Source organism: Ambystoma mexicanum, chromosome 1p (assembly GCF_040938575.1).
Source record: "Ambystoma mexicanum isolate Mex_15411 chromosome 1p, UKY_AmexF1_1, whole genome shotgun sequence".
Taxonomy (NCBI): domain Eukaryota; kingdom Metazoa; phylum Chordata; class Amphibia; order Caudata; family Ambystomatidae; genus Ambystoma; species Ambystoma mexicanum.
In genome coordinates this window covers 717,339,239-717,357,165 of record NC_090921.1, presented here as the reverse complement: position 1 = coordinate 717,357,165, position 17,927 = coordinate 717,339,239, and the positions used below count along the sequence as shown (strand labels likewise).

General features: G+C 43.9%; 1 protein-coding gene across 2 annotated transcripts in view; it reads left to right on the top strand.

Moving 5' to 3' along the window:
• EFNA3 (ephrin A3) overlaps window positions 1–17,556 on the top strand; it is a 587,719-nt gene extending 570,163 nt beyond the window's left edge. Inside the window, exon 5 of one of the 2 annotated variants that reach the window (XM_069650154.1) lies at window positions 15,406–17,556. In XM_069650154.1, the coding sequence (XP_069506255.1) occupies window positions 15,406–15,527 (122 nt within the window). In that variant the 3' untranslated portion in view covers window positions 15,528–17,556. The remainder of the gene's footprint in view (window positions 1–15,405) is intronic. The other variant, XM_069650155.1, reaches the window with a different exon arrangement.
• Window positions 17,557–17,927: the final 371 nt, after the last annotated feature.

Sequence of the window (17,927 nt, the reverse complement as noted above, 5' to 3'; positions counted from 1 at the left end):
ATGGACGGGCAGATTGGGTGGGTGTAACTGGGTGAGTGAGTCTGTCACTGTGGATAGTCTCCCGTACCCTCGACAGTGGACATGCAGTTATTGGCCTCCCAGCTGCATGTTCCATTGGACAGATCTACAGTGCAGTCCCTGCACATTTTTGGTGAGGCCTTTGTTGTTTCTGTATCTGCGGCCACCCTCCTTCCTAAATATGGATTAATATTCGTCATATTACCAATTATCTGATGTAGGGGGCACAGGAGGTAAAGCAGTGCTAGACATAGTCCTTCATTGGAACACTGCACTGTGTTTAGACCCTTTCCTCCAGACACCCTACCTCATCCCCTTTGATTTTCAGTATGAGCCGAGCTCCTTGGCTTGGGCACTTGGGAAGGTGGCTTCTTTTTTTTCAGCATGTAGGTTATTCAGTTCCCTAATAAACCGAAATTGCATGCAAATAGCCTGGATGAAGGTGGAATAGAAGTATACAAGTCAGAAAGAAAGTACAGTTATTCTACAGTGCTGGTTTTTTTATGTTGGAGTAGTCCTCTGTCACTAACACAGCGTTGTCCTCGAGTGTAAACTGATCGCGTGTGGTACTGTGCAGTAGTAATTGTGTTTCCCCATTGTTAATGCAATGTTTGTTCTCCACACTTATCCAGGTCTCGAGTTTTAAATTAAAAAAATTGTGTGTGTGCGTGCGTGTGTGAGCGGCGAGGGGGGGGACCTGTGACGGAAGCATGAAAGTGACATTTTAAAAAAAATCTTAAAAACATGGGGCACTGCGTCTGCCCTCACACAGTGGCAGACGCCGTCCACCTGCGTGGTCCCTCAATTTGACCCCTGCTCTTATCTAATCTCATCAGTTTCATTTTCAGGGCTATCCATACTGCTTTGTCCCATCCCCTTCCCCCCCAGATTGCTAATAAGTCATCCCCAGGAAGGGCAAGTTAGAGCCAGCTTTGCATCAAGGTATTCCATTAAACATCCTTGGCAGCAGATGCATGGCAAAACCTGTGCACAAACCCTCTGTGATTTAAGCCCCTGCTATGTTCTGGAAACTACCAGGGCAGTGACTCGGGTCCGGTGCCACTCCAAGCCAGTTGATGTTGGAACTTCAGAAATATATGTGGAGGATCCCGTGAGTCACTTCATCCTGGTGTCCGGCAAATGGCAGGGGACCGTCACGTTACCACGCCCAGGCCAGTTGCCGAGGTTCTGCCCCACTGCGCTCAACCATCGGGGCAGACTCAATCCCCACCCAAAGGATTAATCCCTAAAAGACTTGGAATAACCTGAAAGGTAATTACGTTTCCCTTCACCGATTGAGGAGGCCTAAATCTCTCTAGCCATACCAATGTCTCAATAATGAGCTACACGGCTTTCCATTTAATTGAAGCCCTTACGTTGCCACTGCCAAAGGTAGTGTAGGCCTGGTTAGTCACCAGCTCCCCAATTGCTTGTCTAAGGGATTGTTTGGAGATAGATGGAGCCTGTATGGTTTAGGTTGAAATGACCGAAAAAAAAGGTCGAAACGACCAAAAGTTCTAAAAATGCTACCACCAAAGGATCGAACACCAAAAGTTCGATCCTCTGGTGGTAGCATTAAAAAAGAAAACGGGGGCTGCGGGGGACACCCCCTGCAGCCGTCCGTGGAAAATATTTTTTTTTTAAAACAGGGGCTGCGGGGGTGTCCCCCGCATTCCCCCGCTCACTATACTTAATGGTATAGAGAGCGGAGGCTGCGGGGGACACTCCCGCAGCCGTCCGTTTAAAAAAAAAAAAAAAGAGAAGAAAAGGACCCTGCAGCGCCAGTTTTTTTTTTTTTTTTTTAATTTTTGTTTTTGATGCTTACGCATCGTTACAAATTTAGATCACATTCAAATTTACAATAAAACGTTTTACAGCAAATTTACTTCTATTTTAAGATAAATAAATAAAACATAGTTACTAGACAGCAAGACGTTAGAAACATAACCAGTATGTACGCGTTCACTTTTGGAAGATATACATATTGCACAAACAGCTTCTCCAACCGGAGTTTTCACAGTTATACAGACTACATAGTTCATAACAAAGAGCTAGTAAGATCATTCAATTAGACGGGCAGTTATTCATGAACAAGCCTTTCCGCAGTCTAAAAAAATATACATTAGCAAAAATTTCAATGCAATATATCATTTTTTATGAGTGTACGGTCTCTAGCTGTTGGGAGATTGCTGCATCAATGATTTTTGTCAGGCGTACCGTTGCCAAAAGTATTGCTTTTGAAGTGCCCCACATACAGCGCGTCCAAATTAAATCTCTTCCAAGTTGGGTATTACAGGGATTAAAAGCAAAAATGATTCTTTGTCTATCTGCTTCAAAAAATGGACAAATCATAAAGAGGTGTTTTAAAGTTTCACTATATTCTCCAAGTTTACAAAATCTGCAAGTAGTATCAGCAGAGATGTGCTCGTTGTTGGACCAAAATTGAGTTCTTGATTTAGTGTGAATAAGGTCAAATCGAAATCGCATATAGATTTCCCGGGTCTCAGCACTAGGACATAGCATAAGATAGGGTAGACGTGGAACCTGTGCGTGTCTATAGGATGCATATTCCATATATGATACATGTTGAGATATTTGTAGACAAGTTGCTGCCCAGTCGTTATTGAAAAGCCGTTTATAGGCAATATTTAATTTGATCTCTAAATCTTCGGCAGGAAGATTGATCCCAGCTAGAATGTTAAATATTCGCTGTCGAAAGTGTGTAATCGATCTAGGGTGCGATTCTCTCAGCATGATGTGGAAATCTTCATAAAGCGAGTTTTCTAGAGGGAAGTTCATTTTGAGATAAAGTTTCAAGAGACGCCACTGATGTCGAGATGCCAAAGAGTTTAGGCCTAATTCATGGCGTACAAGTGCATTTGGCAAAGAAGTAGGGAGATGAAGAGTCACTTTCCACAGTTTTGCTTGTATTTTGTTTAAGAAGACCGACAAATCAACCAAGCATATATCCAGACCATATAGTAAAGTGGCCTCTACCTTTTTGGAATAGAACTCAAACAGGGGCGCCAAAGTAAATTTACAATATTTACGATAAATTATGCGCATTTGATTTTGCAACGGCAAGATTTTTTCAACAATTACTCTTTTCCAAAAGCTGGCGGAAACATTATTTGCCAGGTTGTAACCAAGATAAGTCACTTGATTAACAACTTGAAGGTATCTGGAATCGAGTTGCCACTTAAATTTACAATTTTTTTTTTTGGAGCATAATATGAGAATATTTGATTTAGCAGCATTGATGGAGAGATTATTTTCTTTACAAAAGGAGGAAAAGGTATCTAGTTTGCTCTGGAGCCCCGAATGTGTGCTATCGAATAAAAGCACATCATCAGCATAGGCAAGCCAAGATAATTGAAGCTTGCCAATGCGGACCGAATTAGATTTAGAGAAATCCCAGATACCCTCAATATCCATCAAATATAAGTTGAATAAGACTGCTGCAAGGTTGCAGCCCTGCTTGACACCAGTAGCTGTGGGAATAGATGGGGTCAGAAGTCCATTGCTTGCAATCCGTACCCGGAATGAAGTATTATGATGTAAAAGAGCAATAAGTGCCACTAAATCAGGGGGGAAGTCGAGCAGCAACATTTTAGCCCACAGTCTGCTGCGAATTACAGAGTCAAAAGCAGATGATAGGTCCAGGGAAGCAATGAAAATTGGTCCGTTAGCAGGTTCATGGGATTTAGCAATCAGATGTGCAAGAATAGTGGTATTTAATTGTGTCCCCATATGTTTTCTGAAGCCAGTCTGTACTTTATTAAGTATCTTCCTTTCTAAGATAAATTTTTCAATATCTTTTAGCAGCAATAAGGCGAAGATCTTTGCAGCCACATCAATGAGCGCAATTGGCCTAAAGTTAAGTGGATTATTTAGGGGTCCTGATTTGTGCAAGGGAATAATAATAGAGCAAGTCCAGGATGGAGGAATGCTTTTTGATTTAAATATACTTTGAATTGCCTTCAAGAGTACATTGGCCCAGAATAATGGATCATCTTTTATCACACAAGGGGGTACACCATCCGGGCCTGCACACCTAGAAGGTTTTAGCTTTGAGATTGCTAGAAGAATATCATCTATATCCCATGGACAAGTCTCGGGTATATATTTAGTTAGGTCTAGTAAGTTTACTTTCTGAAAGCTCATAGGCAATGAATATTTGTGCTCAAAGAAGTTAAACCAAGAGATACCGTCAATTGCTGATTCCATATGAGGATGGTCCGAATTGGACGAGGCTCTAAGAATTTTCCAAATATCTCTGGTGTTTTTTTTGCAGATTAGGCGAATCATGTTTTGATTGTCAATTAGATGAGAGTTAGCACGAGCCGATTTAATTTGCATTTTGAATTTTCTTTGAAGAGTATTTTTAGCTTTTATATAACAAATGGAGCTCATATTCAACAGATTCTTTCTAAGAAGACGAATGGCAAAGTTTTTTTCCTTTTTTATGTTAACAAGGCTAGAAGCTAAACTTGACGCAAAGTTAGGAATAGTGGAATGCATAGAGGAAGATTCTGCTATGTCTCTAAGGTGATTCTGTATCATCAGAGTATTCCATGATAATAAAGCTTGTGAAGAGTTATCATCAGTATGCGGATCCGACCACCAATCACGATTGACTAGAAAAGTCAGTCGTCGACATGTGGAGTGGTTCCAGCGTATTGAGAGAAAAGGCCTATCATTTTGGACTAAAGCCAAAGCAGGTAACTTAAAAAATACGTCAGATTGGACTGAAAAAGTGCTCACTAAAATAGCATGATCGCCATAATGTGGGAAAAAGGGAACAATTGGTGAAAGTAAGCCTGACAAGAATTTTGACGTTATTATATAATCAATAATAGAATAAGTATTCCCCCTATGCCAAGTGCATGGAGAGCTTGAATGATGTGTCTTAATTACACAAAGGTCCCAGCCCGCAAGAAAGTTAGACCATTTAACACCATTTTCATAGGAGTTTTTCCCATGCTGTGAGGTGGCCTGTGAAGGAATACCAAAAGAGGCTGCATATAAGTGTGCATTAAAGTCACCACCAATAAAAATCTCTGGAGGAGGATGATAGTGGTGGATGTCCATGAGCACATCGTTGAGCAAGATAAGAGCATCAACAATGGGGAGAGTGGAGGGGTTCCAGTAAAGTGATATAAACACTATTCTCTTTATCCCATGAATATTGATGTTAACATCAACCATCAAAAATAATTGAGTAGCAATTTGGTTGTTAATTGTAAATCGTAACTCATTATTGAGTAGTATGGAAATGCCTCCCACTGGTCGCCCTGTTAATGGTTGAGTCGCTACATGATTGGAATGCTGTAAAACCATCCAGAGAAAAATTGTTGGAACACACAGTTTCCTGTAGAAACATAATGGTAGGAAGTGAAATTGTAGCCTTATTTTGAAACCAATTTAAAAGGTTCTTGAAGCCACAACAGTTCCATGACTGAAGAATGAAATTTTTACATTATGAGTTTATAGATGAAGACGAAGTAGAAGCTGCCGGTGTGTTAATGGGGAGTAAAGTAGGTAAGGTCCCTAAAAAGCCATTTAAAGCAGTGGTCAAAGAAGCCAATTGTGTAGCATTTTCTGAAGTTTCAGACAAGGAATCTTTCGAGGTATTAGAATTTTTTACTATCCGAGGAGGAGTGAAATCTAGAAATTGCATCGCCTTTTCCAGAGTAGAGAAAGCTTGCAATTCCAGTCCCAAGAATAGCAAATCATTCTTATATTCCCAAATAAGTTTAGCAATAATTGGGGATAAGACTTTGCAAACCATCCGATTATTGTTAATCAACGGCAGCTTAATCCAATCAACATCTTGTGAAATCAGGTTACGTAATGAGGGAATTTTGTACAACGTGTTCATCAAGAAGGAACGGTTAATAGGTGCCATGCCATTAATTAGGGGATCGCTAGACCAGCCGATCAGTGTTTGAGTTTCCTCAGGAATATCACTGAAGGCAGTTAGGCTTCTATTGAGTACAGTGAGTGTTGGAATAGAGGGACCGACTGGCTTAGATAAATCCGGCCCCTCTTGTCTCTCAACGCAAATGGATATAGGCAGCATAGAATCAGCACATGTAGAAGTTGCAGTAGGCACAGACTTTGTGGTGGAGGATTTTGCTTCGGCTGACAACAGAACAGAGCGCTGTACAGACACTTCAGAAGATAAAGGCTGAAGAGTACTATTTTGTAGGAGAGAAGTTGTGGGTTCTATCTGCGAAATTCTGAGAGAGGGAAGATGGTGCGGCACTTGAGCAACGTGCAGATTAGAAGGGTTATGATCCAAAACATCTGACTTAGAGTTAGCCACACTAATTGAGCATGAGGTTTTTTTATTCTCTATAGCAGGAAAAAACATGCACAAATTAGCTTCACAAGAGGCAGTAGACTGGATACTGCCTCCACCACATACAGCACCTACTACAGCCTTTGGATCCTCTAAGGAGTTTTCTACAATAGGTTGGAGAAGTGTAGACGGTAAGTTTCTTTTTCTCTTTTTTTGTTTTTTTAACGGATTTCAGTTGCAGGGCAATTTGACTTTCTTCATTTAATTGACTCGAGTTTAGCTGTAAATCTTCAGATTCTGACTGCGAGATGTTCATTACAGCATCTATTGCTACGCAAGTAGCAGCAGAGCCTTGCCTGATAGGGGCTACATAGTCATTAGAAGATTGAGGGTTTTTATTTGCCTTTGATTTATTTCTGCGTTTCAACGCTCTCTGGTATGCCTTTTTCATTCTACGTGAAGGATGGTATAAAGTTGCTGGTCTATCAGAGTCGTATAGTGGCTCACCGGAGTCAACACCATCTAAAAGGTTTGTAAGAGCAGATGGACTGTCTGGAGAAGGAAGAGAGTTGACAAGAGGGGCAGTCAGAGCGGGCGGTCGCGCCGTTCCAATGTCTTCAATGTCAAATAATTTTGAGTTGAATATTATTTGTTCTATTTGGAAAATTCTATCATGTTGAAGTTTAGCTATTTCGGCTAAAAGGACCCTGCAGCGCCAGTTCCCAATCACAGAAGTGAAAGGGAACTGGTGCTGAAGGAACCAGCGTGAAGGTGAAGGTAAGTGGGGTTTGTGTAAGTTGGCGAGGTGGGTGGGGGTGTGCTGAGGGTGTGGGTGGGGGGTGTTACGTGTGTGTTGTGTGTGAGAGAAAATGTGTGTTTTGGCAAATTATCGGGGCTGAAATGTCCAAAAACAAAGTGTTCGAACTTTTGGTAAGTCGAACATTTCGTTTTTGGATATTTCAGCCTCGATAATTTCCCCTTCGGTCAAATCACTGGGATTCTCCTGTATGGAACTCAACAGATAGCTTCCAGCCAGCGACTTTCTGAACACTGTGAAATGGACACGAAAAACCAAGTTATAATTCCATGGTTCCCCTACAGCAGAATGCCATGCCAGGGAAACCATGCATCCGCTTCCCGAGCTCACTGAGTATGAAAAGTAATTTAGGAGATCATGGTGCTTAACTAGTCTTTTTCCAGCTCTGAATTCACTTCCTGGAAACGCCACAACCCGCAGCTCATTGCAGGAAGCCTCTGAGAGAGAAATCTCACACCCAAAATGGCAAACGGGCAAGGTATATGCTTGACCCAGCTCTCTGAGACCAAAGCAGTCTCGGGTGCACGCAAGGCATACAACCAATCACAGCCCTCATTCATTTACCACTGACTGATGTGAACACGCAGTGAAAGGCCCACTCAAGGTAGAGGAAGGAATACAGTATAAAGGCAGCCAGCTCCAGCTGCTGAGTGTGGGTTGCAGAAGTAGGAGGCTGGAGAGACGGAAGAGACTGGAGTGTTGACAGCAGTCAGGAGTAGGAGGAAGGGGTAGCCACGAAGTGTCAAGAATGAGGTGGTAAGATCACAAATTAAGTGGACAGAAGGAGGTGGTGAGAGTTAAAGTGAAAGAGGATGTGATAACATCACAAGGTGAGTGGGCAGGTAGAAGCTGTGGGTGAGACAGTTGTAGGACGATGTTGTGACATCGGGGTAATAGTGGGCAGAATGAGGTGGCGGTGAAGAAGCTAAAGGAGGTGGTGGTAAAAACAGCAACACGGCAGGAGGTGGTCATTAGTCATGCGTGGGCAAGAAACGGTAACATCAGACGTAGGACAGACCACGAGAAGAAGGGCATGCCTTCAAGACTCTGGCCCAGAAGGTGATAGGAGACTGTGCAGGAGATGCCTGAAAATCCCAGGAACCAGTAGAAACCACAAATACCGGAGGCTAGCAGTGGCCCTGTGGACGAGTGTAGCATGCAGGAGGTATGACTGGTAGCTGGGATTGGAGATGGTAATGAAGGTGGTAGAGGAGATGGAAAAAGGTCTGGAGAGGCCCGGGGGCTTCAGATAGGTTGGAAAGACCAAGGGGGCATGTTGGGGTCAGTTTACAAGACGGGAAGCAAAGAAGGAATAGCGACTGGGGATGGTGGGGCCCAGTAAGAGGAAGGTTATTTTTACAACTAGGTGGAAAAACTACGAGTTTTGTCAGGAAGAGTTGGAAGCAGCGAATAGGGAAAGGCATATAAGGAGAGATCAGGAATTGGGCATCCAGAGAAGCAAGGTTACCTGGGTACAACCAGACAGTGGTAGGAAGAATGCGATGGGGTAAATGGAGGTTAGTCAGTTTACTGGGTCAATAGGTAAGGAACTAGGGGAAATGCTAAGGCAGACCCAAGGACTTCTGTAGCTTTCCCTGACAAGTATGTCTTCTAGCCCCTCTGCTCCCAGAACTTCATGTCAGAGGTACTCATGGGATATAGGACCCTGGAAAGCCATCAACTTGCTTGGTGTACCAAGAAAGGTTCAGGAACCTTAAACACCTGCAATGCAGGTGAAGCAACCCCCATTGAACTCTGAGGATTCAGCATTAGCTACAGGTGCCCGAGGCCTAACACACATCCTGCAAGAGACATTTCTGTGGGGAAGGACCACCCTGATTGTTTCTTGTGCAGAAATCCCAGTTTTGCATTTCATTTGGTCCCTGCCTGTACAATTCCCGACATTTAATGTATTGAACTGAGAATGCATGGGTTTGGAGTCCTTTTCGATCCCAGGTGCGTCCTACTTTACGTTTGTTGTGATAAGTCGTATTGGGGAGGCTTAGACTGGCTTGGTGACCCAAGTTGGCAGCACCAAAGCAAGGGATAGGGCTGGAACACACACACCTACTACCGCACTAAGACTAGAAGAAATTATCTCCCCAGTGGGTTCTGAGCGTTAGCCAACCCTCCCACGTAACATATTGACACCAAAAAAGTGCCTACTCTCAGCCCAACCCTAGAGAGCCCAACACCCAAACAGCGAGGGCAGGATTTACTTTTCCACCCTGGTGGGTATTTCTGCTACTTCCATTAAATTTGAGCTGTAGGCCACATACTAACTAGTGTATAGCTTTGGGTACAATAGTACCCTCCCAATCCGTTCTACTCCCTATCTGGGGTTTCTTTTCGGCAAAGAAATGACAAGCCTCCACTTTGGATGAACCATGACCAGAAGATGTGAAGGAAAACACAGGACAGGGGTGGAACCCCAGCTTAAATTTGTTATCGGAACTGTTGCAAGCAGAAAACTGCACCCACACATCAATAGACAGCTCGCTTTCATGGCTTTACCCACATGGAGTTGAATATCTGAGGTTTCATCCAGAAACATTCTGTTAACAAGCTTCTTGGCTCCCTGAAACAACTAGACAGAGCTCGTCTTTTTCATCGTCCATCTAGGTGGCCAATCTACATCAGCCCCAGTAACATGATTGCCCGGTTCCATATTGAACCCAAATATTGCCTGCGGAAGGTTGGCCAGCTGGAAGGCAAGGCAAGGCAGCAGTAGGATACAGCCTAGAAGACGTTTGTGTTAACCCACAGCCAAGGGGGTGCTGAGCACATTAACAAGGCCCCAAGGTGGTCTCGGACCCTTCGGCTCATGATGCTTCGACAGAAGCATCCCCGCTGTGATTGGCAGAGGAGCGGACTTTGGGAGTACGGAGAAATTAATGAAATTCTCATGGCATAGTCCTAATGAGGACAGCCAATTAGGGCAAAAATTAGGTCTTTATGACCTACCCATAATTCCACATCCTGTCCCAGAAAGACTGTGACAAAAGCATGCAAAACCTATGACATCAAGAGAACCAATTCTTCCAACAGCGTAACGAAAGTTCCCAGTTCAGTAGGAGGCTTGAGAAGACCAAAACCCGAATTCAACAGGTCAAACATCTTGGAGTGAACTCACTGTGCAGGAAGCAAGTAGAGGAAAAACCTTGTCTTGTTAGCAGACACAGTTGAAAATTACTGATCGATCCACAACACCATTACCTTTATATGGAGTAAGATCTTACCTACTGTTCCTAGAAGGAAGGAACAAGAGGTTACAGGAGGCTTGGCCCATCTATTAGGTGTCAGTATACTGAATAACCGGACAGCAGGCCCAATCCTCTGAGCCTCTCACTCGGCCTAATCAGCCACCACCGAGATTGAGCGGCCCACCCTGAAGCTATTAACCACCCCCTTGTCTGAGATTTGAAATTCAGGGTCTTTAGGCATATGTACTGCACTTCATGTCAAGGTTCTGAAAAAGCCACATTTTCTGGCTATAATCTGGTCTTCTGAATCCAAATCCTGAGCACTAGGGACCATCGCTATCAGGCAACTGAAATAAGAGACTCGGTGAAGATTTTCCCATTGTAAAAGCCACCTTAAAACTCCACCTCTTTGCAGCTTTCCACAGGCATTTTGATGTGCATGTGGGGAAAATGGGGGAACAGAGGGAGGCACTTTCTGGATCTATACAACCCTTCCTTGGGGAAATTGGTGCCAGAAATTTGGCATCCAGGGTGGGATTGAAAAATGTGCATTCCTGACTTATTCATTATCCCCAAGTTGATTAATTGGTTGTCATTTTCAGCGGGTCACCGTTACCGGCACTCCATCTTCCATGCAGTGCAGGTGCTCAGATGCATGGTGTACCCAAAGCGGAGCCTCTGTCTCTACTCAAACCTTTCCACCCGGGCCTCTATCTTCAGTCAATATGAAACTTCCCCACATGAACACAGTTGTTCCACATACCACACAGGTTTATTCCCTCCTTGTTGCCATTTAAGGGCTTACTTTAAGGACATTTCGAGGACAGGCAGACAGCTTAAGCAGGCACATGCATTATGGGAATAGCCACAGGCCATCCTACCCATCAGTTAGTATCTGGAAGTTAAATTCAGGTGTTTGCTTGACCAGAACATCTATATGGTATGCCAACCTCCTTCTCCTCAATCCACAGTGATTCAGGTGTCTGTGGCTCCAGAGAAAGCCTCAGAGTTCCTAATTGACCACAATGGCAAGGTCAAAAAATTGATAATCGCTGTCGAAGATCTGTCGAAACAGTGTGCGCCACCTAATACAGGCTAATTCAGATGCCATGATGTGTGCCACGAATTTACAGATGTGATTATAGGTCAGTGTGGAGTCAGCAGTGAACCGTGTTGACACTGCCGCCAACAGGCATATGCCATACCCACCCCTCCAGATAAGGTGCTTACTAGGCCTTTTTACGCATGAAAATCTTGTAAATACGACAGCGTTATTATTTTCCTGTGTACATTTACACACAAGTTTAGAGCAGAGGGCAGTGTAAAATTTAGGTTACTTGAAAGAAACCAGAAAGCTACTTTTGATTTGTATCTGCATGGATGTAATTGCAAGCCAGAGATAAACGCCTCTGAAACAGAATGTATTTCTCGGAAGCTAGAGAAATAATGAAAGGTGTATTCTGCCACAATGCAGAAGGCTGGCGCATCATAATGATTTCCATACAGCTTTTGCACATGTTCGCTGGATGTCACATTATTTTACTCTCTTGCAGAGGAGAAATGTCATTTTTACTCTCTTAAAATCACATTTACACTCAAAGTTTTTAAAAATAGGGAGTAAAATACTCCCACCTCAAAATCTTATCTGGAGCACTGGCCATACCATTAGTTTGCGCTGGGATTTCACTGCAAAAGCTCTTTAACATTTCAGCAAAGATCTCCGCCCTCAACCAAGCATGACTTTTTCATTGCTCCACAAGTTCCTCCGTAAGGTAAAAGATGATGCCTTAGCAGCTAAATTATGGCAGCCATTTCAGTCAGCTTTTAAACCGACCACCTGCTCCCTGCACAAGGAAAGTAGTAGATCCTTCACACATTTCGTTGTAGTCTGTCAAGAGCACAGGAAAGGGGCATGATAAGCCTTTACCTGCTCACAGAACAGTGTTGGAACTACCAAACATTTCTTTTTAACACTTCTACTGCTTCCTAAACAGCAGACCCTAAGCCTATGTCCAGGCTTGCCATGGCTCCACATTCATCCCACACAAGTGGGTGATGGGGCTATATCTTATCAGTAGGTACTGAAAACCAACTTGATGGATTCCTAGATGCTGAGTAGTGTCACAGATCTACCACCTTCCTCTCCACCCACACCATCTTTTCTCATAAAGTTGCTCAGGAACTTTCTCTCAAACCTAAGAATTTGCTAGAAATTAATGCATTTGAAAGTGACCCTCTCAAAAGGTAAGAAATGGAATTACGTAGTCTTTGAACGATCCTTGACCTATTCTAGTATACATATATATATATATATCAGGTTCTATGTCTTTAACTCTGCCCATTGATGGTCGCCAACAAAAAAGATTGTTCTATTTAGGCCTATTTGAAACAGTGTTCAATAGGTGGGATTATGGAGCAACCCTACTTGGAGCCTCTGTCCCACTCGCCCCCACCTTCCATACTGGCAGGATTTTCTTTTCATCGGGGAGTATTAGCCTACTGAACCCCCCCATTTGCATCCCCATTACTCTCTGCATGCATGTGTTCTCTTTCGCTCTCTCTCTGTGACTTCCCTCTTCCGGGCCGCTTGGAGGAAAGTCAACATCTGCATGTACTCATGTGGGAGCAGGGCTAGGTGGTCTTGGGGTATGCTGCCTTTTTGCCTGTGATCAATAATTTGCAGGCAAAACGTTTTATGCCTTTTTAATTGTTGTATCAGAGAAATTGGCCTGACCAAGAGCTCATCGTGCCAGCAACCTGGAGAGTGGCTAAGTGCCAGAGACTTTCAGGACCTCGATTTTGGCTCCCGCAACAATTTCTGATGTTTCTTGTGAGACTCTCCTCTCGTACTACTCCTTGAATTCTGCACAGCACCACACATCTACACAAACCTGACAATGGTGGCAGCCCACCCAAGACCGATAATTCATATATAGTCCTACAAGGACAACTAGCTTCTCTGGACCTTTTCTCTAGAGAGAACTTCTCAAGTTCCAAAGTTAGTGGAGTCTGGCGGCCAGGCTTTGTCTCTCCATTAATGTGAACAAGTCTGCCATTGTACTGGCCCAGAACCTTGGGATGGGGTATTTTCAAATTCACAAAGTTTGAATGCTGAAGCACAATAAGGCTAATCTAAATTTGCTAGAGCTGAAAGCTATCTTCTTTGGCCTCAAAGCCTTTCTTTCACCTATCAGTAGTTGCAAAGTCCCACTCCAGCGGGGAACATTAGTCATGTTTTATGTTCCCAGTGCCCGTTACTACTGACTTCTTGGCACTGGTTTATTTAAATCAATGTTTAGTCAATTGTTGCTTATGTCCCAGCTCAACTTAACACTGTTACAGACTTTGAGTCAACTCTCCCGATCCCGCAGAGTTTGAACATCTTCCAGCGTTACTGGATCAGGGTTTCCATTCCCTGGGTCATCCACTGGTAGCCCTCATTGGTACTCAAATAATCCCCCCTATAGGTGACACATGTATCCTCACATGGAATGATTTATCAATGTATGCCTTTCCTCCCTTTCTTATAATTAAGAAAGTGACTCAAAAGTTGAGAAAGTGAACTTCTTGCTTCATGATTCCAATTGCTCCCATGTAACCCAAGAGGTTGTGGTACTTCAACCTCTTCACCGATCAGCTTTTCCTCCCTGGCAGCTTCCATCTCTGACCCACCTGCTGGCTCAACATCAGGTAAGTTGCTTCACCCTTCCTTTCATTATTCCCTAGCACTGTTGTACACAAAGAGTGAGTTTGTGGTTATGTGGAACTAGCAGAAGACTGACCGTGCATTTTTAAAGCCTCATAGAAATGCTTTACCTATTCACAGTATCGGAGCAAGCGGCCTAGATTCTGAGGTTTAATTCATTTACTTGTATTTTGTCGTGTCTGAAATTCACTCCTACAGACCATGTCTTGCCGCCATTGGGACCAAACTTAAAGTTGCCTCGTGTAAATATATATTTTGATGGTCTCGTTCATCTTTTCCCACTTGTGAGTCCTCCTTGACTGACTTCGCTCACAAACCTTTTGACCCTCCTACTTCTGCTGACCTGACTCTGGTTTCGAGGGAGACGGCTTTCCTAGTCCCTGTTTCTCGGACCTGCCAATTCAGCAAAATTCAGTGCGAGCGCGTAGGAGCTTTTTGTAGCTTTTCATAAAGCAAAGTGTTTAATCAAACACATCCATCAGTTCTTTCGACTGTTATGAGTTGAAAGCTGATTTTCGTGATTCAAATACTTTTTTACCCTAATATATCCTCCGAGGCAGAGCAGGTTTTGTATTACCATAATGTTTCTAGGGCCATTAAGATCTTCCTGGTAGACACCAAGGATGTGCACACCACTACTGATCTTTTTTTAACCTATGGTGGCAAGTTCTCGAGATCAGCATCTAATCTGAATTTGGCTTAAGTTTATATTGTGCACTACATTTTGCTACTGGGGGGTACAAGGCCTCAGGGGTATTAATGCTGACATGGTAAGTGCAAAAACTGCTTCTGTAACTTTTCAAAATCATGTTCTGCTAGAAGACATCTGATTGAGGATTAGAGGGCGTCTGTGGGGCAGCAGCATAGTCCTCCCACGTGCTTTCTGCAATCACTATTGTCTCTATGTAGTTAGGTTGTTCCTCTAGGCTCCCGTGAGTGTGGTGGAAAAGGGTCAGAAAATAGGAGTAACAAGAAGTTGCCCACAATTGTGACTACAGATTTCCTAGTCCATAGTCTGCTTTTCTCATACACTCCCCATTCCATCCCTGCTAGTCGGTTGTCCACGTATTGTGATCTATGCAGAGGATGACTGGTGGTTAGAGCCACAGCCTGTGTGTTAAGGTATATGCATAGATGTGCCTGCAGAGGTGCGTTTCTTTCCCGATTGAGCGCTCTGCTGTGCAGAGAGCTCAGATGATGTTCCCTTCCTAGGGACAACATGTTCAGAGTATGGCAAAAGTGGTCTATGGACTAGGAGTACAGTAATCACTATGGCTTAGACTGTTCTTGTAGCGTGATCACTAATGTTGATCAGCTCGTAATTGTTTCTAAACTTTTTTTTTTCTCTTTTCCTTAGATAATTTTAATCCTGAAGTTCCTAAACTGGAGAAGAGCATCAGCGGGACAAGTCCCAAACGGGAACATTTGCATTTGACTGTGGCCGTCTCGCTCTTTCTCATGGCCCTCCTGGCTTCCTAGCTTGCCTGGCGTAGGAACAGAATTTGGGGCCTTCGTAAAAATAACAAAAGCATTGAGACTGAGACTCTGCTCAAGTTGATCATGTAACAATGCCAAGCACTGCTCATGAAGTGCCAGAGGGAGACAGGACCCTGGGCTTTTCGGAGACTTCCAGCCCCTTATCCCACAATGCCTTCCTCTACAGTGCGCGCACAAAAACACCATCCCGTGAATGCTTTTGAACTTCATACTTGAAGAACAAAAAAACGATTCAGATCAAACTTTCAGCCTGAAATGTGCTCGAGGATTTGGGGAGCCCTTGACCAGTCTACTGCGTCTCCCCAGCCAGTGAAAAACCTGGGAACTGTGAAATGTCAGACTCCCTCTGAAACATACGTTCCTGATGAACATGGGCGGGAGGGGAGGCGGGATTGAAAGGTCTCTGCAGGAATTGTTGCCAAAGGATTATTCTGAACATATCGGGATTCCACAATGGCCGCTTTTTTTAAATCCAAGAAATCTTTAGCTTAAGATGCACGCGTCCTAGTGGTCCATTTTAGCAAAACTCCTGTAGCTAAAAAGGCTTTTGCCCAGTGAGAGTGCGAATGAACAAAGCATTGGGGTATGTCCTTTGTTGCCTGAAGCGTTCCTGAATCTAGAGTGCCTATCTCCCTCTCAGTCTGCATGGACAGTAATCACTTGAATGCTGGCTGGTGAGGAGCAAGAGAACGTTTGCTCCATATGGGGCCTTAGCAATGCTGAATCGGTTCCTTTCAGCCTCCCCTTCTGGGCCGCTTCTCCAGCACCTACTGTGTCTAGCTTGCAATGAAAAACCTATGTTTATACCTGCTACCCAGCCTCTCCCTACTTTCCTCTGCTTATTTCCACCATTGACTGCGAACCACTCCTCAGTGACTCAGTTTACTGTCTTCCTTCTGTTGTGCTCGCTTTGACTTTGACCCAGAGTGATTAGCATGGTTGTTGACGCTAACCCTTTGTAACCAAATCTCTGCTGGCCTCCCCAACTGCAGACATCCCTTCCCACCATATCTTCCCTACCCTACACATGGATTTTTGGTGATTGGAGGACAGGCTGACCACTCCCTGAACTGATAGAATTGTCGAAACAAATCCTTTACACTTGGACAAATTACTGGATCTTGACACACAAAAAAGGCAGTGCTGCACCGTAGTTTTCGAGCGACACCTCAGCACTGTGCAACAGCCCTGGACAAGGTTGCACCGCTAGTGCCCCAGGACTCATCCATAAGGGTCAAATCCACATGTGCCAGCCTCAAATGTCCTGAAAGATGTGTGCCGCGATACCCATACAAATGTGTCACTAGTGGACTGGGATGTATTTAGTATCCCTACGTGAATGAAATACTAGTTATCTCATACACATTCTCAAATGTATAAAGCAGATATGCTAGGAAGGGCTGTACCTTGTCATTTGATAAGTGTTGCTTGCTGTTATGGGAAGAACTGGTAGTTTGAATTGACTTTTCTTTTAAAAACTTGTTGTGGCAGAAATGCGATGCCATCAGCAGCTTCTTGTGTGGTTGAAGGCGCCACACAAGCAACAATAAAACCAACTGTGCTGTCCAAATAGTGTATAGGCTAGCATGCACTGTGCACATGAGTGCAGAGGGTCAATTTTGTGCCTCCATTATAGTATCGGAGGTAGCACTTGAAGCGGGCGGGGCTTGATGCGGACAGCCTGATCAAGGGATTGAAGGGTCAATAGGGATAATCTTAGTGCCCCACTTGGATGCCCAATCCCTGGTAGGTCACCATAAATTGCACAACTGTTAGTGGAGAGGTACGGTGACCATGGCAGTTACTGCTGACTTTTACAAAGGCAAAACAGTGAACCAAAGTTCAGGGAGAAAATAATTGTCATTGGAAAACTTCCTGCATCAATTTCGTTATGTTTGCTTTAGCCTTCAGAGAAAACGGCCCGTGAAATAGCAAGAACGAAATGCAGTGTTCTGCCTTCAGTGTCTGTTATAACATCTGACCATTGACTTATAAAGGATTACTTTGTGTTACCAAAAACAGTCTTTTAAAGTGAAATTCTGTAGTCGGTGGTACAGACGGATGTTGTCATTTCAAGGTTGTATTGACCACGGAGAGAGTGGCACAGGTGGGACAGCCAGTTGATACTCCTTGATAATTCACAGCTTCCAACCCCAGTAGGTCCTACTCACTCGAAGTTCTAGTCCTGATCCCATGCCAGGAGTGTTATCTCCACAAATGCGCTACCACAGTGTTGATGCCTCATCTTTGTGTTTGAGTCCACCTATCCAATGCTACGATGACGTGCATATATGATCCAAGTAGTCCTTACCAAGCTGCTCACCTAGAGTCTTAGTACATGCCATTCAATTGCTCCACAGTGTTTCAGGCTGTATTGCAAGA